Source organism: Sciurus vulgaris (assembly GCF_902686455.1).
Source record: "Sciurus vulgaris genome assembly, chromosome: 7".
In the NCBI taxonomy this organism is placed as follows: domain Eukaryota; kingdom Metazoa; phylum Chordata; class Mammalia; order Rodentia; family Sciuridae; genus Sciurus; species Sciurus vulgaris.
The window spans coordinates 2615042-2641815 of record NC_136467.1 but is presented as its reverse complement, the minus strand read 5'-3'; the positions used below and the strand labels follow the sequence as shown (position 1 = coordinate 2641815).

The window sequence follows — 26774 nt, the reverse complement described above, 5'->3', positions numbered from 1 at the left end:
TCAAAGGAAGAGCAGAACCCAGTTCCAATTCTTATGGACCAATTTTCACATGATGATTTCATTATTTTAACGCAAACAGGTAAACTGCCTGAACTTCAGTTACCATCAAATGCAGGTGCAATGACATTCCAAACCCTGTTCCAGTCCCCTGGAACAGGACAGGGACCCACAGAAGCATTAAGAATTACACAAGAGCAGAAAGCCACTGGCCTCAGCTTGAGGGTCCGTGACCAGAGGGCTGGGGCCGGGCTCCATGGCAGAGCAGCTGCCTAGCATCCACGAGCCCTGCTCCATTCCCAGTACCACAGGGAGAGAGGAAATGAACAGCAAATAAAACGAGAGTCTGTTGAAATCTAATTAAGAAAACATGTCGAGACACCACAGTGGCATTCAGAAAAGCAGAAGCAAGAGCTCCTCCTATTCTGGAGAATTTTACATTCACCTGAGTGAAGGCCCACCCGCCCCCTGCCCTGGTGATGACTTCAGAGTCCATCACAGGTGTTTTCTAAGTGACGCTCGCAGGCTGTGCTGAAAAGACTCATCTGAACAACACGGTGAGCAGCACGCTGCTCCAGCCAAGGGTGACGTGGGCCAGGGGCCAGGCGGAGGCGATCCAAGCACGATGCCCACACCTAACTCTCTGCGAGCCTATCTCACCTTCGGAAGTCCTGACCACACTTGGTCAGGTCAGATCTAGGAAAACTGAACTGGGATGCCAGGCAAATCGGCACATCCAGGAAGCTGTGTCGCTTCAAGTCCCGAGTCATCTGAGGGCTCTGATCCTGGGGACGCAGGGGCAGTGGCCCCTGTGCCCGGCTTTCAGCACAAGGAGAAGCGAGTTCCCCCTGTTCTCACTGAAGAGACTCGTGGTCTGCAGGTCCCGCTGTCTGGGGAGGTGCCCTGGGGACTCTGCTTGCCAAGGCCACATGCTGGCTGTATGAGACGGGCTCCTTCGAATCCTGCAGTGACCCCCTGTCCTGCTTCCCAGAACTACGGGAAAAAAGGTGTCCACAACCCAGAGTTGCCCAATCTAAACATTTACTTAACAATCATTTGCATCCTCCACCAGCAGAAGTCCCCAGAGGACAGTAGGAGGGGTCTGAGGAGAGCCCTCGGCAACTTGGGACTTCCCAGAACCTCGTCCAGGGCGCAGCGCCACTGCCTCTGTGCCGGGATGGAGCGGGGTCCACACAAGCCCGCCCCGCCCTGCCCGCTGTGCCTCCGAACCTTGCACCTTGGTCCAAAGCCTTGGTCCCGAGGCCGCACCCTCAGGGCCGCGACTGTTGCTGCGTCTCGAGGGTCTAAGGGCCCCACTCTGAGGGGTGTGCTGGGCACTGTGCCGCCCTCTGACCTCACTGAGGGGCGAGTGGGCCCCCCTGTGTGCGTCAAGCCACAGCAATGGAGGCATTCTGCTGACCTCCATCTTCTGCAGCCAGGTCGGCCCTGTCCCACTGCTTCACTCCATCCAGGAGCTCCCGGGGGTCCTTTGCCACTTTCTTTGCAGGGAGGGCCCAAAGGAGAAGGTCATGAAAAGGCGTTCAAGACCACACCTCCATATCGCAAAGTCGAAAAGAAAGCGGGATGACATTAGTGTTCGGTTGCTGCTCACCTGGGCTGGAACCCAGTGGAATTCCCGAGTGCAGCCAGCAAGGCAGCCCCACCGGTCAGGCAGGAGCAGCGCTGCTGAGAACCAGAGGCCACGGTCTCGGCCTTGGGCGAAGACCCGGGAACATGCCTGTGGTGAGCTCGCCCAGCTTCTGGAGGCGCACGGGCTCGCCCTCGTCTGGTGCCGGGATCTATGGGCCTGTGGCCTACCCCGAGCCACCCCAGGCCTCAGGGGTCTTCCTGATGCCTGCGCCCCGCACGTGCCCTCAGACTTGGCTGTTCTGTCTGTAGTTAAAGTGGCCGGGACTATCCTCAGCAGAGTCATGAAAACTCAACCAGAACGCAGGGTGAAGGGCCCAGGTCGTGCACCCTCTGCCCTCGTCCAGCACTATCATTAGGCGAACGACAAACCGAGCCTTCACAGAATCCTCCAGCTCTGAGCCGGGCGGGTCCGGGCCCTGGCTAGGGGTGTGGCTCAGAGGTAGAGTGCTCACCCAGCACGCACTGCCTCTGATCTGATCCCCAGCACCGCAAAAACAAGCAAACAAAAAGAAGGGTACCATTTGTCCTTGTGAAAAAACATAAAGAACGAGAATAATGAGCCTAGGGAGACGTGGCTTAGGGAGAAGTTGCTTTGTTACCAGGGAAACGGCTCAGAACCTGCCTCTGATGAACGTGATGCTTGGCATGGCGGAGGAAAAGCCGCCATGGAGGAGACGGAGCCCAGAGACCTGCAGCCCTGATCAAACTATCTGAAGTCACAGGCCATCCGTTGCTTAAGCCATTAGCTGCCTTCTTTCTTGAGACAACCTCCCTGTGTCGTTTATGACTCCAGGAACATAACAGCATGCTCCCGTTGGTGCCTGAGGAAGTCCCGGGCCTGCCCTCTTGCCAGCAGCACACGGCCCCATGGATTCCCACAAAGACCACCTGGCGTCCAGCTAGCACTGTAGATCAGATTCTCAGTCCTGGCAAAGTTAGAAGTCACTCGTTGACATAGGTGGAGCAGCCAACCTGGCTGTGTTCTGCCAAAAGACATTCAGAGAAAAACTACCTGGGCGACATTCACACTTTCAGGAGGGACCAAGCACCCAAGCACTGGCACATCTTGGAGACCAGCTGAATTTTCCATTTCAGCCGCTATACGACTCTTGACGTGTGTCTTCCCATCAGTCTGCTGCCGCTGTCCTTCCTCCACTCAGATCAAACACTCATGAGGCACCTGTGAGGCCTGTGTCTGTGTGGAGCACTGGGGCACTGAGGGGCGGGCATCTCGTGGGACCACAGCTTGCCCCATCCCAAGAGCAGAGCAGCAAGGCCCCACACACCAGCTGAAGGGGCCAGGAGCCGCGTCAGCCGGTAGAAAACAGGCTGGAGCCACGTTTTAAACATCAAAAGAGTGAATAGCCACTACCGCACAACTTCCTCCCTGAAGCAGGATAGCGAACGGGCTCGTCCCCAGGGGTCTAGACCAAGGGCGCGTCAGCATCAGGTCAGCACAGCATTTGACACTCTCGGCTTCATCCATCTCCAGCTTTCTAACATCAGCTGAGCCTGAAATGCTAATTCTGGGCTTTTTGTCTAAAGTAAATGGAAGACTCATTACAGTCACTCAAAAAAACCCAGAATTTCCATCACAAAGTGCATAAAATTGCAGTATTTCTCATTGCCTGTAAAAGATTTTGCTGAGCCTAAGAAAACTCCTAGCTTCTGTCCCTTCTATGGGAAATGTAGCTCATTCCTAAGCGGATGCAATCAACTCGTCTTCTTACAAAGTCCATTACTAATCCAGGGCCTATCTTGCCGACTTGTGGGTAGATCTCATGAGGAAAAGCAGCTTCTCGACTCCACCTGTGCCCTGCGCTCTGCAGTGACAAATATGGCCAGCACCGTCAAGTTCTAGAAAAACACTTACAGTCCAGTGTCAACTGCCTTGGGATCTGGGTGGAGTTCTTTTTATCCCTGGCCCAGAATTCACAGAAACACTGGAGACGCAGTGTGTGAGCTCTCTGCCTCGGGGCCTGGGGAGAAGCCGACAGACTGCCTTTCCTGAGGGCGCCATGTGCCGTCTTCTCTGGTGCTCCCCCCACTTACCTGCTCGGGAGCAGGGGACAGGCGCTCCTTGCCTCCCACACCGCCACGGTCTCAGGGAGCCCAGCTGGATGAGGCCTGGTCCTGGCAGGTGGGCCTGCGGCCTCCCACCTGGGCGCCTGGCGCAGCTGTACTCTCAAGGGAGCCTTCCCTGGCCACGCTCCGGCCTTCCCCGCTCCGACGCTCCCACTGACACGCTAGCCCTCTTGTTCTATTCGCTTTTATTTTCCCCCACTATTGCCTGTCCCCCCCACTCCCACGCGAGCTCCAAGAGGAAAGCAGAGCGGTGGGAGAGGCTGGCCGGGCCTGTGTGGCCCTAGTCGGGACTGAGGCGCTGAGCAAGCCAGCCACGGGCAGGAGCAACGGAGGGGACGGGAAGTGCTGCTTACAGCTGAGGTGGGTCGACAAGAAGCCCCACTCAGGTTTCCTGGGCGGGGCGGACGGGTGGCGTCCACTGACGGGCCAGGACGAGCTTTCGCAGAAACCGCATCCAGCTCTGAGGACACCACAGCTGGCAATGCTAACGCCCCAGGAGGAGCTGGGGTCACAGCCTGGCCGGAGGCTCTGCCTTGCAGTGGGAAGGGCACCCTAAGCAGGGGCCACACCCGCGTCCAAGGCGCAGAGACGCTTGGGCGTGCAGGCGGCCAGGGTTAGGCAGGGTGTACTCCAGGGCCCGCAGGTCTCTGCCCATCTCTGCTGATGGCACCTTCCCTCTGCTTCCACACATCTACTCCTCTCACCTCCCCGGGTCTAGCTCCAGGGTCCTCTATGACTCAGGAAAAGCATCTGTGGTGTAGACACACAATGGAATACTACTCGGCCAGAAAGAGAAATGAAAAGATGGCATTTGCTGGTGGGTGGATGGAACTGGGGACTATCATGCTCAGTGAAATAAGCCAGTCCCCAAAACCAAAGGCCACATGTTCTCTTGATATGCAGATGCTAACTCACAATAAGGGGTAGGGGGAAGGGAAGAATAGAAGTACTTTGGATCAGACAAAGGGGAATGAAGGGTCGGGGGGAATGGGGATAGGAAGACAGTAGAATGAATGGGACATCACTTTCCTATGTTCACGAAAACACGACCAATGTGAGTCTACATCATCTACAATCAGAGCAACGAGAAGTGTGATGTGCATGACACATCAAAACACGTTCTGCTGTCATGTATGACTGATAAGAACAAACAAAAATTGTAAAATAAAAAAAGATAAACAGAAAAAAATATCAAAAGAGACAGACCAGCAGAATGTCAGGCAGAAGGCAGTTTTAATAGCACACACCAGGAGATCCATGCCACAGTCAGGTCACAGGCCAAGATTCCGATGTGGGGCAGCAGCACCCTCTCTGAGGAAGGGGCATCTCAAGGTTCTAGAACTCATGGCTGAAGGATGGGGCACTATGCTGGGCTACGCTTACATTTCTAAACACTTATCAGTGGCTTGAGCCTGCTGGTCCTTCTGATGGGAAACAAGACCCAGTATAACCTCATCTGCAGATGCTAAGCTCACAGAAAAGGAGCCCAGAGCCCCAGTGACCAGGCAGGGACAAAATCACTCCACAGACACTGAAGGAAAAACAGAGCACACTTTAAAAGGCTTTGGAATCATGTTCAGAGAGCTGTAATTTGTGAATCTCTTCTTTGTAAAACAGAGTATTTCCAAACGGGATCAATGCTGGGTCTCTGCTGGAGGCGGGTAGAAGACGGGGCCATACTCGCAGACTGCCATGCCCCGTGCTGCGGCCCCCTTGGCCAGCCGCGCCTCCTGCTCGCCCGGCTCGCTGCAGTTTCGCAAGTGCAAGTCCTCCTTGGTGAAGCAGAGCTCGATCTGGCCAATGGTCTGCACCTGCGCACCCTAGAAACGAAAAGCGGCAGGCGCTTTAGGTCCAAGATCCGTCATCGCGGTTTAGGCTCCCGAAGCTTTAGAAGTGACTGGTGACCAAAGCAGGCGCCAGATTGGGAGCAAAGCCCTGTGAGCAGAGGAAGGCTGGTGAGCACAGGGGACAGGCAGCCCAGGTGCCTCTGCTGCGGGCAGCCTGGCTCGGCAGAGGCTCAGGCCTCCACCAGCTGGCAGTGTCTGGGAAGGAAGATGCTCTCGGCTTGGAAGGAACCTGGGGGCATGGAGACCAAGAGCACACACACGCACAGCATGGTGCTGGGACACACCACCTAGTGCTGAAAGGATCCTTCAGCTGAGAAGGAAACTACGACTTTGTCTATAAACCTGACAGAAAGCTGCAATTAAAATGATTACGATTAGCAACACAAAAATCTAGGGCTATTTAACTTAGTAAGATTCCTCCCTCCTTCTCCGCTGTTATGGTTTGGATGTGAGGTGTCCCCCAAAAGCTCACGTGAGACAGGGCAGGAAGGTTCAGAGAAATGATTGGGTTGTCAGTCTTAACCCAATCAGTGAATTAATCCCCTATGGGATTAACTGAAGTGGTAGGTGTGGCCGGAGGAGGCTGGACTTGGGGTGTGGCTTGGTATATATTTTGTATCTGGAGAGTGGAGTCCCTCTCTCTCTGCTTCCTGATCATCATGTGAGCTGCTTCCCTCTGCCACGCTCTTCTGCCCTGATGTCCTGCCTCACCTGGAGCCCCGAGGATGGAGCCAGCCTTCTGTGGACTGAGCCCTCTGCAACCGTGAGCCTCAGATAAACCTTTCCTCCTCTACAGTTGTGCTGGTCAGATCATTTAGTCACAGCAGCGAATAGCTGACTAAAACATCCACACTCCACCCTCCTGCACCACAGGTACCTCTGTCTCGTCAGGGCTATGTGGAAAGAGGACCAGCCCTACCCTAGACAGCACGAGGTAACACGGGTTATCTCCACACTCCTGTGCACACACACCCTACAGACACGTGTGCACATGTGCACAGGCCTAGTGCCCACAGCACATGCCCATGGTGCACACGCATGTACACACACACACACGTGCACAGTGCAACTCCAGCCCCAGAGATTCCATCGGGAAAGCACCCTCGTCATCTCGGCAAGGAGAGCCAGGAAGAGAAAGCACAGCACTCCTGACCTGTTTTGGTGGCAGGCACTGGATCTTAGGTACCACTCCATAGACTCTGGTGAGGGCGTCTTTAAAATCTGCAATCTGACATTAAACAAAGGTGTATTAGAAATGAAGCCCCAACAGGAAAGGTCCCGGAGCATGCGGAGCACAATGCGCGTCCAGAACAGTGGGTTCTGGCCTCGTCCTCGGAGAGCTCCCACCGCTCCCGAGGGGAGGATGTGGTGGACCTGGCCTCCGACCACTAGTCCTCTCTACACTGAGCTGACTCCCCTCCGGTCGCCCTCTGTGCCCAGCCCAGCCTCTCCTCCACGGACACCCTCCTGAAATGCCCAGACCACAGCCCCTTGAAGCCAGCTCCTGTCCATCTTCTGAGGCCCCAAGCTCTCCAGCCCCGTCCACTCTGCAAACCTCTTCCCCTCCATAGTAACCACTTCCAACTCACAGCTACAAGCGCCTGACCCCCTCTGTCTCCGCCCCACACGGGGCACCTCACCCCACCTCTCTCCTGCAGTCTCCCTGGGGAGCCACGCCTCCGGAGCCATCCTGCCCTCTGCACTCTGCGCTTGGAGCCTCATCGAGCACCCAACCCTGCGCCAAGCCCTGCCCTGCCGTCCTCCCCTGTGGCCCTCCCCTGCCTGTGTGGGTGCCTTCTTCCTTCCCCGCTCACGGCCTCCTTCTCCCTCTGCTCTCCTTCTGAACCTTGCAGAGAAATAAAGTTCAAACTGTCCAGGCTGGATCCAGTCACTCCACCCCGTGCCCCAGCCTCCCCCACGGTACAGCCTCCCAGGAGGGCGGCCTCTCTGGATCTCCCCAGCTCCATGCAGCTGAGAAGCGGCAGGATGTGGCTCCCAGCTCTGCAGCCCTCCTGGTGCGCTTGTTCCCAGGTCCCCAGGGGCCATCTGCTCTCATGCACAGCGCTCCCCTGGGCCCTTCCCCTGGGGACACTCCTTCCCAGCTCACGGGGCACTGGGGCGTGTGAACACCTTTCCTAGGGAGCTCCCGGTCAGTTCTCCCGGGGCTCCGGCGCACCGGTTTCCTACCAAACAGATGCGTGCTCAGGGCCTGCCAACCAGACTCGCCCTCACAGTTGGGACCCCAGGGCCACTGCTGCGTTTCCCACACCTTACAGAGCACCCAGAGCTCACGGGCCAGCAAACGGGGGCCAGTGCTGCTCCCACGACTTGGGTGGGTCTGTGAACCCCAAGTCCTGGGCAAAAACCTACATCCCAGCGCTCTTGTCTACGTGAACCCGAGTCCAGAGCAGGACCGAAGGGGCCAGGCCACTGCCTGGGCAGGGAGGACTCTGAGGGGCAGCAGCCGCACCTCCCTCAAGCCCGCAGGCCCCATGGAGGGGGACAGAGAACTGGGACAACGTCTCCAGTCTGGCAGACACCACAAGAGCAGAGGCCAAAACGACTGCTCAGGGTGCAGGCCTAGCCCCAACCCGTCGGGCCACTCACCCTGATTTAAAATCCACCCCCAGAAACACACCAGGTCCTCAAGAATCTGCCCTGAAGCAAGAGTCGGAAGCTGTTTGTAAACACCCAGGTGGCACTTCCGTCTCTGCGGTGCCGCATCTGTCTCTGCTGCAGCTACGCAGAGCTGAGCCACTCTGACCCGCGTGGTGCACCATGGACCACAGCAGCCCCTAGCAGAGCATGCGCAGCAGGCTGATAAAACTGTCCAAGGGGACGGCCAGCACTGAGAATGGCCAGCTCCAGTTTCTGAGCCCTTCCCACCCATCGGATCTGGCCACGCTTCAGTTTCCACATCACACAGTTCCAGCATGAAAGAAGGCTTTTTCTTCAAACATACTGTAAAATGGATGTCCCTTTTTCAAACTCGAATTCCACCCCACCCGCCCTGTAGACTGTAGCACACCAATACTGAGCACAGGCCTCGATGCTTCTGAACCACAGGTCTACGCAGCCGTCACTCACACGCAGAGTGCCAAGCAAAGACAATCACGGGAAGCTAGTGAGAATGAAAGGGAGAGGTGTTGTGCTGGGTCACTCTACACCCCGACTGGCTCACGGGACAGGCGACAGGTGTCCTGGGCAGGTGTGCTCAGGTCAGACACAAAGGTCACACTCACGTGGTAGTAATTGATGGAAGGTTTGATCCCAAACTTCAGGAGCATGCTGAAATGAAGGAGACAAAGTCAGATGGAGAAAGCAAGCTCAGTTCACTGAGAGAATTAAGGCACTCACACAGGAGGGCATGTTTTGCCTGTGACTTCAGGCAGGAGGGCATCCGGTGCTGCTGCCCCAACCCCTCTCACCCTCAGGACAGGTGCTTTCCATCTGGCCTTCAGGAAGCCAGCCCTGCAGAACACCGCTGCAGGGGCTCTGCAGTGCCACCCGCTCCTGGGCCTGGGTCCCCTACTCCTCCCATGTGGCCCAAAACACAGCCTCCCAGGAGGGCACCTGTTCTAAAGATGGTCAGTGACAGACTTTTGGAATCCAGGCTTATCCCTGAAAACTGCATCTGGCCAAGTCTTCAAATACGTCACATGCCTGTTTGCCTTGAATCAAGCCCAATGCACCACTGCAGAGAGCCGATTAGAGAGCCACCTAGTGGACTGAGCCATGTAGGCACAGCGCAGTCTCGGGCTGGCACGCCTAAGGCAGCCCCTAGGGCCTGACTTGTCCTCAGCCAGTTGCACTGTGCCTAGAGCAAGCAGGAAACGGTGGCAGGCAAGGGTCCTTGAGGCCCTAGAAAAGCCCCAGCCCACGGAAACACTCCTGGTCTGCACTGGCCGTCAGCATCCAATCAACAAATAAAAAGCATAGAGTATTAAAGATACTCATTGGGAGTTGCAATGATGATCTCTTAGGCAAACTGAGTTAAATAAGATGTTGTTGCAATTAGCTTCACCTTGCTCTTGCATTTTAAAGGCGTCATGGGAGCGGTCGGGACTTCTGTGGCTCAGGTTCTATCCTACTGGGAGTGCCCTCCAGACACAGGTGATCACGGAAATAAGGCACCAAGAGAAGGATGGGCGATGCGCTGTGCTGGGTCTCCTGTGCACGGTCAGCAGTGGGCGTCCACCCAGGTCTCCGCCTGCAGGTACTCATGTCACCCCCACAGGTGTTCTGCAGCTTCGCATCTGCTGTCCTCATGTGACAGTGAATCAAAAACTGCCTACAGAGCTGGGCACCGTGGCCTCGCTGGTAATCCCAGTGGCTCAGAGGCTGAGGCAGGAGGATCGGGAGTTCAAGGCCAGCTTCAGCAACTTAGGAAGACCCTGTCTCGAAGCAAAATATAAAAAGGGCTGGGGATGTGGTCAGCGATGAAGTGACTGAGTTTAATCCGTGGTACCAAAATAAAACAAAACAAAAATACCTGCCTACAGTTCATGATAACTTGCTTACATCCTATAATGAAAAGATAATTTGCAATGGTGTGATAAAAGAAAAGGTTCTTGTTTTAGATTTTGACTGCATAATTTTATGCATTCTAAGAATCTTGGATTTTCCTTGGAGAAACTGGGAAGCAAGCGACCCTGCCATGGCTGCTCTCTGCCTGTCCGCGAGCACCGTGCTCCCTGCACAGCTCTTCCTCGGCAGGGTTGCCCAGGCACAGCCTGCGCTCGACCTGGCAGTGACCCGAGATTCCAGGGCTTCACCTCTGCCAACGTGGATGTGCACAAAGCTACTGCACTTCCACAGCTGCAGGAAGTCACTACTTAGCTGCTCAGATGCCTTGCAACCTTGACCAATACCTACTCATTCTCCTTCTTCTGTTTGGCTGGATAAGCCCTGGGTGCAGAGCTAGCCTCGGCTCACACCAGGGCACCTGCTGGCAGACTCGGGGCTGGAGTCCTGTGCAGATGCCCTTGCCCCTGAATGGGACCACTCTGTCAGTCTTTGGCCAAGACAGCGTCTCTCCAGTCACAGCTCTCCCGAGCTCCAGCAGCGTGTCCCAGACACCTCTCACGTGGCTCTGAGGTACTCATTATCGACATTGTGGGTGAGAAAATGTTCCCATGGGTCTTGTTCTCACCGCAGAGAACACTGCTTCCTCTAAGCAAAGCCTAGAGGTCAAACAGACAATGTACACAACTCAAAGCACACAGGACTGCAGTGTGTTGCGGGTGAGGTGTCTCCTAATGAATGCGCCCGATGCTGCGGATTTTAAGAGTGGAGGCAACCCAGCCATCCACCTGGTGACAGACGGCGATCCCAGGAGGCAGATGACCACACTTCCCAGCCAAGTGCTCGCTTAGAACCTTGTGCTCTGCAGCCAGCGTCTTCAAACTCCTCCACAGGGTCCTCTTCCATGTGCCTGGCCTCCCCGCCCATCCTGGGCCTGGCCCACCGATTCAAATTCCAGCTATCTGTCATCCCCCGACACAGGAAATGGTCTGTTTGAGATGGTGACCGTGGCTCGTGGATGCCCTCAGGCTGAGGAAGCAGCGCGCTGTCCACAGGGCCAGGGGAGGCTTACTCGTCTGCTAAGCAGATCCGATCTGTGCACTTGAACACAGCGGAGCAGGGAAGGCTCCTGGGGCGCTGCTCACCTGAGGAAGACCGCCCTGGCGGAGGCAAGCAGCAGTGCAGACCCCGTCACCTCCCCGCGTCTCCTTCTCTGTAGTCAACACACGCGCATCGCCCCCGGTCTGGAGGTCGTGAAGCCAGAGACGCGGTGCAGCGAGATCCGGCACCTGACGCCAGCTTGGCCCCATGGCGGTGCCGCTCCCCGTGTCCTCACACGGGCTCTGGCCAGCTCCCTGGGGTCTGTGAGAAGGGCACTGACCCTGCTGGGGAGGCCCTGCCCCCTCCACCACTGGGGTGTTCTCTCAGGGGCAGCACGTGCGGCCCACTGCAGGCCAGGCCCCCACGCCAACCCCCCTCGCTGTCCTGACCCTTTTTAAAACATGTTCCCTGGCTTATTGTGGTCACTTGCAATAAGGGACAGTAAATAATATCTAGATGGGAAGGGCAGGGCTGACCCAGAGCTCTCAGTGACCAGGCTGGCCATGAGCAGGCGACCGGCCCCGGAAGGACAGGCCTCCTACAAGCTCCCTGGCTCCTGCCTGGTGGCAGCACACTCCCTGTCTCCAGAAAGGAGGCGGGGCAGGCAGGGGCACGTTCTGAAGGCTTGGGCATTCCAGGGCTCGAGGACACTGGCCACTTCTCCTGCCTGCTCCAGTCCCACAGGCTGCAGCCTCAGTGGGGCGCTGGGGAAACGGCTGCTCGGGCAGAACCGCTGGCAGGGCTAGGGCTCTGCAGCTCGCCACCCCCAGCATGGCTGACCGGCCACGCCACAGCAGGTCAGAGCCCAGGGACGCTGCCCAAGCCCAAGCCATCTCCACACTGACCCTGGCCCTCAGGCCCTGGGCTAGGGCCTGCGGGGAATGCACCCACCTGTTGAGGTCCACCTGCTTGTACAGGGCCAGGCTCTTCCCGAAGTACTTCCTCTCGGAGTTGAGGGCGTCCAGCTGGGCCGCACAGGTGCCGTGCTTCTCCCACTCGTGCTTCCTGGGGTTCGGAGCGGGGTTGAGACATGCTCCCAGCACCCAGCACGCGGGGCTCGCCGTTGCCCTCGCCAACAGGAAGGCAAACGGCGTCTACAATGCTGGCGCCACTTCCCCGGCACTTGGGACAAGGGTCCAGAAACGGGACGACCCCCAAGGGCACCTGCTGTGCCTCCATGTCCCACCACTCAGCAGCTCGCCCCCGCTTGCTCGGTAGAGCGTCCAAAGCCAAGGAAAGCAATGCCACCGTCGAGACGCCCTCCCAGCCGTCCGTGGCGCGGACGGGCAGTTCTAGACAGTGGCATAGCCGCTCCTACGCCGGGTGCCAGGAAGGCACGAGGCCAAGCACCGAGGGACGCCTCGCGCAGGCCCCTCTCGGCCACCACTGATCATTGCAGTCCACGCGTCCCTGCCACAGGATAGGACGATGACCACCGAGGAGCCTGACAGCAATGTGCTGCAGAGACACGTGGCTGCTGCCAGCTCCTCAGGTTCCACTTGGTCTACTACCGCTCGCCCGCTTGGCTTGCTTCTCACAGTGCTAAGGGCAGAGGACTACTGCCCGCTTAGCGATAGGCAACTGAATACTGAGGGGCCAGGTCCCTTGCTGAAGGTCACAGGACCAGGTTGTCCCACAGCCTGCACTTGAACCCATCTCGACTCCAAGGTCGGGGCCCTTCACACCACACTGCCATCCAATCAACCGCTAATCAAAACACCCACCCACCTTCAGGACAGCTGGCAACGTGACAGTTCAGATACAAGAGTGTTAGCATGGGAAGACAAAGCGGTGCCGGGTTTCCCGGCTTATCAGGGGTCAACTCATTAGGCCTTAATACATAAGGCTTATGCAGCCACTGAGAAAGCACTTAACATGCAGTCCTCCAAAAGCACAATCTGTGCATTCATTCATGGTAAGATTCATCTACAGCACAAGCTTTAAAGAACTGCAGTAGATATTGGACCTGAGAAATGTATGGAAGCCGAACACAGAAAGGGTGAGTACAGGCAAATGACAGGCCTCTTCATCTAGAAGTTTCCAGGCAAATTATCCCATAACTCTCTATATTCCACAGAACAGACAAGGGAGACTGAAGAGTTTACTGCAATGTAGCCAGAGTGACAGAATAATCTAGGACCCGTTCACAGGAATGCTGTGGGGAGCAAAGAAGAACGCAGAGCACATTCACACAAGCAGAAATAGTGGCCAGCACACAGTACGTTGACTATTAATGCTGGAAAAGTCAACCACTATTACCTTCAAGCAAGCTTGACTCAACAGATGTTGGAGGTAAGAATATGTTAAAATACTGACGTTAATGTAGCTCAAAACGTTAATCACATCATTTACAACTGGACCTTTTTAAATTACCATTGAAGGGGTCAGTTAGCAATCCCAGGTGACTTGGGTGCTGCTCTCTCCTTGGAGATGCCCTAGCTGGCCCACGGAGGGCAGAGCAGGGCCAGGGGTTAATGTCTCCACTGTCACCTGCCTGTCAGCGATGAGAGGCACCCACCCCTCAGGCGCCACTCAGGCCCGACACAGCCCATGGGAAGCTGGCTTTGCGGCCAAGTTGTGACCTAAATCTCATTCGTTTTCTTACAGGAATCAGAAAACCAAACAAGAACCCTTACTGTGTAGAGGGCTGTTACAGATACTCGTCACGGTGCTAATCTTAGCAACCATCTCCAACACCAAGCGAGAAATTCCAGGACGCCCTCCTGCACGCGTCAGACTGGGTGGGCTCGCCACGTTCCTGCAGGAGCCTCCCTCCCGGGCGCTTCCCTGTGGAGTGCTGGGGACCACCTGATAGATGACGAGCCCGGCGGGGACATGGGGCCTCGGGAGGCCGACAGGAGCGCGCCTCCCCTCCGAGTGCGCCGGGAGCTCTGGACAGCGGGGCGGGGCCCACGGTCAGGTCCTCCTCTCCGTGTGTGCCGGGAGCTCTGGACAGTGGGCTGCTGCCACCGTCATGGCTGCCCTGTTCAGAACAGAGAGCTGAGCGTCTGACTTCACTACCCCGCTTGAAGGACGGTGAAGCAGCCTGTCTGTGCCACAGCACTGAAGTGCCACATACTTTGCCCAAGCTGTTGTGCCTAAGCATCAGGGACCAGACAGTTTAAAAGGCTGTCTTTACCTGTGTTTGCTGATTTATTTTGTACTATACTATGCCACCAAAGGCCCAAAGCCACTGGGACCAAGTAACCATGGACTAAAGTCTCCCAAACCACCAGCCAAAATAAACCTTTTCTCTTTTTAAGTTGATTCTCTCAGGTATTTGCTATAGTACCTGAAAACTAACCAGCACAGTTACCAGATTCATCATTTGAAATACACTGAAATGACAGGCAGAGATTTTCTCCTGTTCCCCTACTTCAACTCATGACGCTCATGATCTATTTTGAAGCCGTTTCCTAGAACATAGCCTATGCAGAACAAGTGCTGAGCTGAGCTACTCATCAACCAAACTTTCCCTGGGAGTGGCTCCGTGAGTCCCAATTCACACTGTCCAGTGAAGGTCAGGTTGAATGCTGGTCAGCCCGAGGGATTATCTCTTTCATTTATTCCAAAAAGCCTTTCGCTAAACTCAGCTTTTCTTTTTTCCCCTGAAAATCATCCATGAAAATATTTCTCAGCTAGATGAATCTTTCTGGGAAAGATCAGTTATAATCTGAATCGTAAGTTCTCCTATTAGAAAAAGATGTTGGAGAAAAAAAAGAATTGCCTTCAGTTAATATGCAAATAAAAGGAAAGTCAATTTTATCTTTTTAAAAAGCAATGATTTCAGAAGCCATCCCGAGCTGGCTGCAGCACTGCTGCCCGGGGCGCACACGCCTGGTGTGGCAGGTGTGAGCTCACAGAAGCTCCGTGCCTGCAAGGCTGAGGCTGGGGCAGGCGTCCGTGAACTCGGCCCCAGGCAAGGGTCCCACACTCTCTACTCCATGGACATGGGTGAGGGCATCATCTCTAGGTATGTCTTCTTTTCAAACGTAGTTCAAGAGAACATCACCACCCCTGAGAAAGTCACTCCTGTCTAATTTGGACTAGACATGCAAGTACTTGATTTATTTTAACTCAGTAGACAAAAGTTTAAAACAAGTAGTGAATGAAAGAGCACACAGTTCTAAGGTCTTCTCTGCTGGCCCTCCCTCTTCTCCACTGGAGAAAGCCACCCAAACTGGCCTAACAGAGTCCCCTCCATATCAAGCTGTTCCCACATCTCAACCTCAGAAGACAGGAGCTGCCCCTGTTCCCTGCGCAGCCCACAGAGCTTCCACCTGGAACGCACAAGCGGCTCCCAGCCAGGTGGGACGGCTGCCACCTACCAGAACTGGGTGCGGTTGGAAGATGGGTGAATGACATCAGGCCAGTAGATCTTCATGTCCGGCATGAGATCCTACACATAACAGAAAGATAAATAAAACAGCCTACGCAAGACCTGACAAACACAAAACTCAGAAGGCAAGCTGTGCTTATTTATAACACTTAAGTGAGTGAAGTCATTCTGCAATCATTCTGCACCAAGTGTTTCTTAAGACACATGCAGGAGTAAAATCTGAGCAACCATACAACTGCATGTGCAAATACAAGCTCCGATAGACAAAAGGCCACGCAGGTGCATCCAGACCGTGGAAGAGCATTCAGCACTGAAAAGAAGCAAGACATCAAACCAGGAAAAGCCAGGAGGCACCTGAGGGCATGTTGGTAAGTGCATGAAGCCTGTTCAAAAAGGCTGCGAACGTGTGATTCCAACCACATGACACTCTGGAAAAGGTAGAGTTTCCCCAAAGAGCTACTGTAGTTGTTTTTTGCTTTCCTGCAGTGCTGGCGACTGACCCAGGGCCTGTGCCCACGAGGCAAGGGCTCTACCACCAGGCTTCATCCCCAGCCTGAAAAGGAATGAGGTCAGCGGTGGCCAGGGCCTCAGGGGAGGAGAGAAAGGGGGAGGGAGGGACAAGGGGACATGGGGTTTTTAGAAACTACTCTGGATGACTGTGTGGGGGACATGTGTCTTCAGGCCTCATGGAAACCCGTAAAACTGTACAGCACAAGGAGTGAACCTGAAGGCAGCTGTGACTTTTACTAATAATAATCACTGCTGGTCTGTCAGTCATAACGAGGGCAACACGCTGACAGAAATGTTACAGAAATGTCAGTCTGCACTTGCCATCCAGTTTATCTGTAAACAGAAAACTGCTCTAAACATAATGCCTTTCAAAACAATCAGACTCTCATTGCAGAGAAGGGCTGGTCTGAGCTGGTCTGAGCCTCAGCCCTCCTGCACTATGCAGTTGATTACACCAAATCCAACAGGGTTTGGGTGCTTTTTTCAATTTCTGTACATCTATTAAACCAAAAATGTTGTTTTTCACCAATAAAAAGGCCTATAAACAAACTGAGGGTAACTGCTTTCTCCCATTTCCCAACACGACCCTCAGTCCCCATCGGCCCTCCAGCAACTGGCCTCCCTGCACCTTGTGCACTGCACACCGTCTGGCCCCCTCCTCCCTCGAGCTGCCCAGCAGTAGGACAGCTCCCTCTGTCAGGCACGGTGGCCTAGGCCCATAATCCCAGTGGCTGGGTTGGCTGAGGTGGGAGGACCCCAAGTTCAAAGCCAGCCTTAGCAACTTAGCAAGGCCCTAAGCAACTCAGTGAGACCCTGTCTCAAAATTAAAAAATAAAAAGGGCTGGGGATGTGGCTCAATGGTTAAGTGCCCCATCCAAAAAATATAAAAAATAAAAACAAAAAATAAACTCCCACCTGCTACCCCTACTCAACCTGTCTTCAGCCGCCATCAGCCCCCTGGGAAGACACAGGGTGACAATGTAACTTACTGCTCAAGCTAGGCCACTTTAGTTTGGGACACACTGCAGCAGGGTGTGCCCACCGGATGCCCCGGGCAGGCCCTCGATCCACAGGCTTTTCTGCCTTCCTTTTGTGGACCCAGAATGGAGAACCGGTCTCCATCAACCTGCCCTTCTCTGCCTGTCTCTACGGGCCCTCTGAACGTCAGGCCCACATGTCAGGCCTTCTTTGCCCCACCACCCACCTGGCTACCTCGACATGTGCCCGACTACAGGCACATGTCCAGGCAGGCCCCCACGCAAAGACCAATGCATGAGTCGGGCAGGTTCTGCTCTTCTCAGGCATCAGAAGGGCCTCAGCTCTCCGGGCCGGTGCTGGTGAACTGCACCCCCACCCACCCGCTCTTTACCAGGAGTTCTGTGCTGGAATGTGCACTGTCTCCTGTTCTCGGTCGACGCTTACAAACCTAGAGCCACCAGCCTGGGTAATACATGTGCATGCTCCCTAAGCCACAGCTGCCTGGAGCTGACATGCCACATCCTGTGCCAACCAGGCCCAGGCAGCCCCCGCCCAGGAGCCTGGGGACCGGAGACTAACTGGGGCTGGCAGTGAGCATCCAGGCACGAGCAGCCAGGGCCCTGCTCTGCCTGAACACCTTCCCATGCTCGCTGCTGCAGTGGCTCAGACCCAGGGCCCAGGGGGAGACGGGCGGCTTCCGTTTAATCTACGAGGTTATTTCCAGCACTGGGAGGATCACTGGGACTGGTATCATCACCCAGTTCCATGCTATTGGACACATTCGCAACCCTGGAGTCTCAAACGTGACTTTGAAGGCAGACCTGAGAAGAAGAGTTGATGCTGTTCAATGCTTTACAGCAGAAATATAATTATAGAGTTCATACCTTAATCTCGTCTACATTGAAGTGCCACGATCGATTGCATTCTTCCGCTTTGTCAGGCCTTGTGATCCAGATGAAAGGACACAAAACAAGAAAGATCAGCCTTGGTCGAATGGCTTCTACATGACACTAGAACACACACATTAAAGTCTGCAGAGAACAGAGACAGAAATTCTATCTGGGAATTCCTTACCCCAACAAGCCATTTAACAAAGAATGCCAAGACACCAGTCTGAGTCATTTCTGAAGAGGAAAGAGTGTTAAAAAAACACCCAGGAATAACGTGCTTTTCACCAAAAGGAAGCAAGATGAACTACCCAGTAGGGCACTTTGGAGTGGCCCCTCCCCAGCTGTCTTCTAGCAGGGGGGTTCTTAGGGGTCTGACCCGGGCCTGGGCATCCCCAAATGCAGCGTGAGAACAGCCTGTGTCCCTCAGCGAGGTGGCACGAACGGCAGGCTCTCAGGGGCCTGGCCAGGTTGGCCTCCGACGTCACTTCCTGGTACAGACTCACGCGTCCTGCGATTCTGTTATATTCTACCAGGACAAGTTGGCTCTGGACACATAACGCACATGCTTGGGTGCAGCCTGGTTCATGAGGTCCTGTGCTGACTCCTAAGACCCCTGGGAGCCCTGCACAGCCAAGGATGCCCAGCTGCAGAAACCAGCACCCCCGCCCACCAGCAGGAGAAAAGCCTAGCAGGTTATTCTCAGGCTCAGAAAGGCTCAGAAAGGAAGCAGCCACATGGAGGCATCGAGGGTGGAAGAGGACAGCTAGCAAAGTCCAAGGAGTGCCCAGGTGCCGAAGGCTGGCGCGCTGGTGTTCCGGAGAGCTGGGAGAACCTGGAACCAGAAGCAAGTACCTAGGTCCCACTCATTTGTTCCCTAACCCCGGTGCCCAAGCAGTGAGGAAAGAGAGGCAGAGTCAGCGGCCCGGACCTCCCCTGGAGCAGCTGACCCCTGCCAGGCCCAGCGAAGGAGCGTGACTGAGGTGACAGGCGTGTGCACACGCAGCAGTGCCAGCAGACGGCAGGCAAAACCAGAACCACAGGCAGAGCCATGCAGCAAGAAGAATGTGGGTCTCTCAGTCTCCATCCGTGGCTCACACACTCATTTATTCTCATGTTTGTTTATAATGAGCCCAAAGATGAATGAGATACAATTAAAATCTGGGGAGCCTAAAATGTACCTAGAACCCCTTAGCACATGTTTAAAACAGAGAGCTAATAGTCCACCCAAACAGAACTAAGCCACAGAATCAGGGTTATGTTAGAAAGACTAAAGACGTTTTAGATAAAGTTCTGGCCCACTGTGTACACTCCTAACAACATCAGGTGCAGCTGTGAAGACTCGGCAGATGGAATCCAAGTCAGCTGCTGCGGCCGACTATCCCGCCCCCCCACCCCCTACTGTGATGGATACTTGCCATAGCCCGTGTATCGTCCAGTAATCCAGAGAGTTCCGACAGCTGTCAGCTTCCTGGGGAGGAAGACACGGGATGATTGGTTCATTGTGGAAGCACAGATAGCACCCCTACTGTCACCAGTGTACAGGAACAAGGCACAGGCACGCTGCTAACATGAGGTACACCCAGTGCTGATCTGCAGCAAGCTCGCTGCCAGACCACCGTGGAGGAGCTAAATCAGGGCTGCACGCTCCAAGCCAATCTTGGCAAAGGACTTCATGAACCAAATGAAAAACTATTTCTGTTCTTTCCATTACCCTTACATTCATGCTCCCTCCCAAGTAAACATACACAGGTAAAGTGATAAGTATTGAAAATATGAAGCCAACACACAACGAAGGTGAAAACAGGAGGATATCCTCAACCTTAATAAGAAAGATGAAAAAACACAGCTGAGAAAATCTCTGCATAAGCCAGGCGCAGTGGTGCACACCTGTAATCCCTCTGGTGGCTGAGGCAGGAGGATGGTCAGTTCAAAGCCAGTCTCAGCAAAAGTGAGGCACTAAGCAACTCAGTGAGACCCTGTCTCTAAATAAAACACAAAATAGGGCTGGGGGTGTGGCTCAGTGGTGGAGTGATCCAGAGTTCAGTCCCAGGTACCAAAAAAAAAACCCAAAAAACTCAGCATAACAAAACCTCCTTAGAACTCGTGCATCAGCCAAGATGGAGTGCTGCTACAATCAACGGCAAGGAAGTTATCTGGGTTACATGACCAATACACGAGATCTCAGGTCCAGCCCAAGGGTAACAGGGCTTCGCCTGATGCTTTGACTAAATCCCTTGTCACTTTGAAACTTACATCTTTTTTCTTTTTCCCAACCTTCTCCTCCCTGACCTTCTTTCCCCTGATCTTCTCCTTCCTGATCTCTCCTCCCTAATCTCATTTTCTCTGAAAACCTGTTCGTGCTGATGGGCAGAATCACAGCCTCTGGGACAGGAGTCCCCTGTGCTTCTCCTTTGTTAGCAAAGCAATAAACCTTCTTTTTCCTTTTCCTCAAAACTAGGTCCTTGTCCCCAATGTCAATCCAATAATATTACCAAACAGGTCTTTCTTGTGTTGTCAAAAGCTCTGTCCTGTCCCCAGTGCCAATTCAATAACCAGGACATGGTTTTGAGAAAAAGGAAAAAGAGATAGGTTTATTGCTTTGCTAGCAGGAGAAGCACAGAGGACTCTCGTACCAAAGGCTGTGCTTACAAGGGGACTTCATCAACAGAGAGTGACTCAAAGGCCACGGTCCACGTGTGGGAGTTGTAGTTTCACTTGTTGATCTGGGAGACGGTCATTTATGAGATCTTCTGGTGCCATCCCCAAGACTGGGTTACTTCTCCCTGTGGTAGGTGTTCCTCAAGGCCCAGGGAACTGCCTAGGATGGGGAAAAGAAGGGGAATCCTGTGTCCCCCCTGGGATTAGGGAGGAGCCAGGGAGAGAGGCAGGAGAATTGAAACACGTCCATTCTAAAAATCGCTTGCAGTGGTCCCCGAGCAGCCCGGGCCGGCGTTTAAAGCCGTGGAAGTGGGACCCTGTTACACTAGGAGCTCCACATGGGGTCTTGGCGCCGCCCCACGTGGAGGTCACTGGGACCACTCAGCAAGCACTCAGGACACTGGCGGCTACAACACAGTCCCAGCACAGCCATGAGCATGCCTCGCTCAGGAGAACCTGGACGGCGAGCACAAGCCTTCCTCACCATGCCCCCTGCTAGAATCGATGCCTAAGATGACATTCTGCTGGTCGCTGGTTTCTATTAATCTCACTTCTACAGCCTCAGGGCAAGAAGCCACTCCTGGTGTATGTGCCACGCCCCCCAAGGGAGCACCCACATTCCTCTACACGGCCAACACCCAGGTCCCGGCCAACACCCAGGTCCCCGGGCAGATCCTCTACTGCTGGCCTTGCAGGCAGGCCCTGCAGTAGGAGCCAAGGTCATCAGCAATTCCTTGCCCCACAGTGCAGACCAGACTCCAGTCAGCCCAACCCTGTGCCCTGCACCCTCATCACAACTCCGTCCCACCCTGGGCTACAGGAGGGGTGGGACTGCACTGGAGGAGACGGGACGCCTCAGGGGAGAGGAAAGCTGAGACCAGAGCAGTCTCAACCACAGAGTCACGGCCAGGAAAGAGTGTCCGCGTCACTGGGTGATAACAAGGGAAAGCTCGCTTTTCACTTATCAACAGATAGATCTACAAGGAAGCTGAAGCCCAGCACAAGGCCTGCTGGCCCTGCTGGCCCCGGCAGGGCAGGCACAGGGGAAGTACACGGACAGCGCAGGCACTTCTTCCTTGCATGACCAAGAGGCCCCGAATGTAAAACCCTCCAGACCAGGTTCGGGACACCATCCTTCAAGTTAGTGCCGGCTTGGCGAATCAATAGAACTCTGGTAACTGTGCAGTGACCAACAGAATGCACCTCCTAAATGGTCCACACAGAGGGACTGGCCAGGCAGGGACTGTGGGACCAGGGCCCCAGCTGGTGGCACTCCAACAGGAAGTGGCTTGACACAGACACCCGGAAGGAACCCAAGACCCAAAGTAGACAGAGCCTCAGACAGAGCGGCCAAGCCAGGAGAAGGTGCTGCTGGTGCTGTTCAGAGCAGAGAGCAGCAGTCCTCGGTTTCAGCTCCCTCCCGCACAGAGGGCACTTTACCAGCTTCCAGTAACACGGAAGGAGGGAGACAAGCCAACCTGATCATGTCCCCAAAAAGACACATCCCTGTCTGTTGCTCTAACTGTGACCTTACTTAACAGAAAGGTCTTTGCAGATGTAATCAGATTGAGGTCATGCTCAATTAGGGGGACCCTAAATCCAGCTGCTGGTAGACTCAGAAGGTTAGAGAATGCCCCAAGAAGGTGGGCACACTGAGAAGCTGCACCATGAGCCGAGGACACTGCGGACCACGGCCCTACCAGAAGCTAGGACAGCCTGGAGCAACTCTCCCTCGCAGTCCTCTGGAAGGAACCAGCCCTACCCATGCCTGAGCTTCAATTTCCAGCCTCCAGAACTACAGTGAATGCATGTCTGAGGTTCTAAGCCACCCCACTGTGACTCTGGTTACCGCAGCTGCCCTTGGACACTAACACGCAGCCCTCCTCTGGCAAGTGTCCCGCTGGCAGGCACAGGTCTGCTGAGCGGCTCCAGGCCCCACCATGGGGCAGGAAGGAGGGTGGAGGTTGGTCAGCCAGAAGCATCCGAGGTGGGTCACATGCAGCGAACCAATTCTCCAGGGTGCACTGGATAAAGAGGCCATTAAAACAGAAAAAAAGCTCACCTCACACCCGTTGGGGGCCAGTGTTGGTCTCAGAATGAGTTTCTTCCATTCGTGGCTACCACTGTGAAAACAAGATATTTAGTTTTCAGTAACATTTTCAAAGTTACAGAAATATTAATTCATCCATCCACTGATTCAACACTGAGTACTCATGGGACTAGGGACAAGGTTCAGGAACAAAGTCCCTACCTCCTGGAGTGCCCAGCCACAGAGGACGGCAAAGTGCAGTGCAGGAAACCATGCATGGTGGCACACACATGGCAAAGCACACCGCATAAGAGGACAGGCAGGGCGAGCCAGGAGGGTCCCACCTCAGGGGAGCAAACTGGGCCTGAAGCACCTTTCTCCTGCGGCTGTGTGGGCTGTTCAGAAACCCTCAGATGCACTTGTGAATCCAAACGTCCTGACAGTCGGGTATCCTTTCATAATTCATGTAACAACAAAACGCAACTTGAACTAGCATAAGGCTACTTACCGTCTCTACTCCAGTCAGGGTTTAGATTCACTTGCTGCTCTGCAGAATTCATGACATGTGATCAGAGGTGCTACTTCAGAGCCACTACAGTGACCAAGAGCCTGTGCACAGCACGTCATGCCTGCCACCTGGAGCAAGGCCTCTGCAGTGCCCATACCCGCTGCGCTCCATCATGGGCTACCTGGAAGGCAGTACGTGGACTGCGTCTGGAAGTGTCCACCTTACGCCTTGAATGCAAGCCCTGGCTACTCTGCCACTCATTTTTGGAATGGACAGATTTCTTTCTCCTCTCTCCCTGCTCCTCCCTAATCTCTCCCAGCCCTAATCCCAGGGGACACAGGATTCCCGCCCCTCCCCATCCTAGGCAATTCCCTGCCCTGAGCACACACCCACCACAGGAAGAAGTAACCCAGCTTTGGGGATGGCACCAGAAAGATCTCAGAAATGACCATATCCCAAATCAACAAGTGAATTACAACTCCCACAGAGAAACACGTGGCCTTCAAGTCACCTCTCTAAAAGCCTCCTGTTCCTGCTGAGGGGCAGAATCGCAGCCTCTGGGACAGGAGGCCCCTGTGCTTCTTTGCTAACAAAGCAATAACATGTCTTCCTTTTTCTCAAAACCATGTCCTTGATGCTGGCAGCGGGGACAAGGACAGAGCTTTCCATAAGCCCCAATCGTGTGTCACTTAGAACATGTTCACACACCAAATTCCCTTAGTTTGAAAACTGAAGCTCGCCCAATTCTGACTAGAGGGGATGCGAAATTGCAAGCTTTCCTACTCTGAGCTCTTCAGTAGGAGACCTGCCATGGTTTGTCCCCCTGAAACTTGTGTTGGAAACCTGGTTTCCAGGGGGGCCCTGCAGGGAGGCAGCGGGACCTTTAAAAGGAGGGTCACCTGGGAAGGGATAAGGGCTGTGAGGAAGGCTGGAGCTGGCCCCTTTCACTCTCTCTGCTTCCTGTCTGGCCAGTGCCTCTGTGCCCACTTCCACGCCATGAGGGCCTCACGGGGGCTGAGGGGACGCTGGAGCCACGCCCTTGAACCTCCAGAACTGAGAGCCGAGTGAGCCTTTTCCTCCTAAGAAGCTGCCACAGGTATCTTGCTACATTACGGAATGCACCATCGTAAGGCCTGTGACCATATTCACAAGGCTCAACATTCCAGGGGTCAAGGCAGAAAGTGGCAGCTGGCAAAAATATAAATGGAAAAAGGTCAGCAGTCAAGCTGACAGTCAATTCAGAACAAGTGAGATGTTAGAAGATCAAAGTGAAGTGAATCAGCTGCTCCGTCCTCATGGGAGGGGTGGACAGATGTGAGTGGTGGGAACGCGAGGTTAAGGCACTGATTCTATAGACCAGGCCCACTCTGCTGACCTCCACACACCTTCTTTTCCTAGAAGCAATTCACCTGCAGCCCCGCTGGTTTAAGTGGACAGGACATGTCACATTCCTTAGCAAGTTATCTGTATGAGAAACGCAGTTCCAGAATAATGTGGGTAAGAGGAACCTATGTTACCCTGAAGAGATTTTAGTGACCCTTTTCACAGACCACATCCCGGAACTCAGGGAGCTAAGGATAATTCCTCCTCACCATCAAATCTGCAAAAGTGTATGGTTAAGAATCCACTTAGAAATGGTCAGGCAATGGATTCCAGTTTAGGTCTCATTCAAAGGCAGAGACCACGCCAAGAGGCTAACCAGTAAAAATATTAATGAGCATCATCAAGGTGTTTTTCAAATGTAAAAGACTATTTGTGGGAACACTCCTGCCAAACCTGTGTCCCAGAGAGGCAGGAAAATAGAAGGTGGAAGTGAACCCAAATGGGAGTCAAAGGAAGGCTTAAAACCCAGGCTAAAGGACACAACCAATAGCCTTGATGATTTTTCAAAGCCTGTTTGACATAGATTGTAGTCTATGTTCATAACCCCCCCAAACCAGATAAGCCCTGAAGCTGGCACACCAAAGTGGATTTTCCTGTCACCTGGCCCCTCCCACGCTGCTTGAGTCTCATCGCTTCTCACTTAAATAAATTCTACTCTGTTTATTCTTCCCTTCCATTACTGTCCACGGATTTTGTTCCTCAAATTTGACAGACAAGAACCCAGAAAGGAATTGGTGAAGCAGAGAATCTAGTTTCATCCCAAAACTCCAATCTCACAAGGTTTTGTAAATAATTGTGTACTGCTGAACAGAGAATTCACAATTATGGTGTACATGAACTGATGATGCACGCTCTCTGTAGCAAAGAGATGAACTGCAGTGTGGGACTGAACTGGGTGTTTGAGGGGTCAGGCCCTCGGGGTCCCTGGTGCTAAAACCTGAGGCTGCAAGGGGAAGCAGTTTCCAGGAAGGAAAGCTCACAATAAACCCAGCAAGATTTGGAACATATATAACATTTGTAGCAAAATCTCCATCCATCACCCAGGCAAGAGCTATATTCCCTCCTACCTACCTGACTCATGGAGAAAAAAAAAAAAAAAAAAAAAAAAAAAGTCACTTAGCAGAGGACCCACCTTTTCAAGTTCAGTTAGTACTTGGGGAAATGCCTTGGGGGTCTGAATTAACTCTGGGCTCTCCCAAACCAGGGCAAATTACATCAGCTGCAGGAGTTCAGTGAGGGTCAGGGAGAGCCATGTAATGCAGAGTAAGGTTTCCAGTTAACACACATTGATTAAGGAATTGTTCCAAGCACTTCCAGTACCTCTAATGCTCCCTCCTGATACCAGCTCAGCGAGCGGGTGCTGCTAGAGCAGCGCTGGGCTCCAGGTGCACAGGGCTAGAGAGCAACTAGCAGGTGGCACTTCTGCTGCCCATCCTAGGACAGCTACGGACTACTTCCTTAAGGCAAGTGAGAAAGTATGCAAATGTAGCTCTTAGAAAACACTTTCTGGAGACACTGAACTACAAAGTTGTCTCTTAAATCATATGCTTACACACCAATGAGGCTTAAAGGTAAAACCCCGCTTTCCACCTCTACCGTGCAAGTATGAAAGCTATGAGCCCGACCATCACGGAAGGGACAAGCTTAGAATGTGGTCTCCAGATGTTGGCGTCCGCTGCAGAGTTGTCGTCTGAGGTAGCCGCGACGGCCGGTGCACCCACAGCGGCGGCACAGGCGGCAGCCACAGAAAGGCCTCGAGGGCCGGCGGCCGAGCGGAGCCACAGAACCGAAAGCGGAAGGTCGAGCAGGGCGGCCCGGCACCCGGCCGCACTCCCAGCCCGCGCACTCACCTCCACCCCGCGCCCGCGCACCACAGGCAGCACAGCGCCAGGCCCCAGCCCAGGAGCGCGCCGCGCACGGCCCGGGGCGCCATGGCCTCCGCCTCCGACGACCCTCCGCGCCCGCGCCCCGCCTCCGCGCAGTTTCGAGACCCCAGCCGTCGGACGCCGCCCGCGGCCCCGGCCCAGTGCGCTTCCGCCCCGCCGGGGGCGGACCTGCTCTCCCGACGCCACGCCCACCTGTCCGGGGGCCACGGCCACGCCCAGCTCCAGGGCTCGCCCCCAGCGCCCTGACCACGCCCTCCTGCCTAGCGGACACGCCCCGAAGCCCGACGCCACGCCCCCGCCCTGAGGGCACAAGCGGGCCCAGAGGCCAGAGTGGCGTCGCGCCTGGTTTAGCTTGGTGGCCTCCGCCGCAGGGCCTGTGCAGCGTCGCC

At 54.5% G+C, this 26774-nt stretch overlaps 1 protein-coding gene across 1 annotated transcript; it reads right to left on the bottom strand.

Annotated features, from left to right (window-relative positions):
• Positions 1-4948: 4948 nt before the first annotated feature.
• RNASET2 (ribonuclease T2) lies at positions 4949-26562 on the bottom strand. Its single transcript, XM_079148624.1, has 9 exons — positions 26350-26562; positions 22642-22702; positions 19337-19389; positions 17916-17973; positions 15533-15603; positions 12096-12209; positions 8822-8867; positions 6733-6807; positions 4949-5552 (listed from the first exon to the last, which is right to left on the bottom strand). Exons 1-9 carry the CDS (start codon positions 26430-26432, stop codon positions 5367-5369), a joined length of 747 nt encoding a protein of 248 aa, XP_079004750.1. The 5' UTR covers positions 26433-26562; the 3' UTR covers positions 4949-5366.
• Positions 26563-26774: the final 212 nt, after the last annotated feature.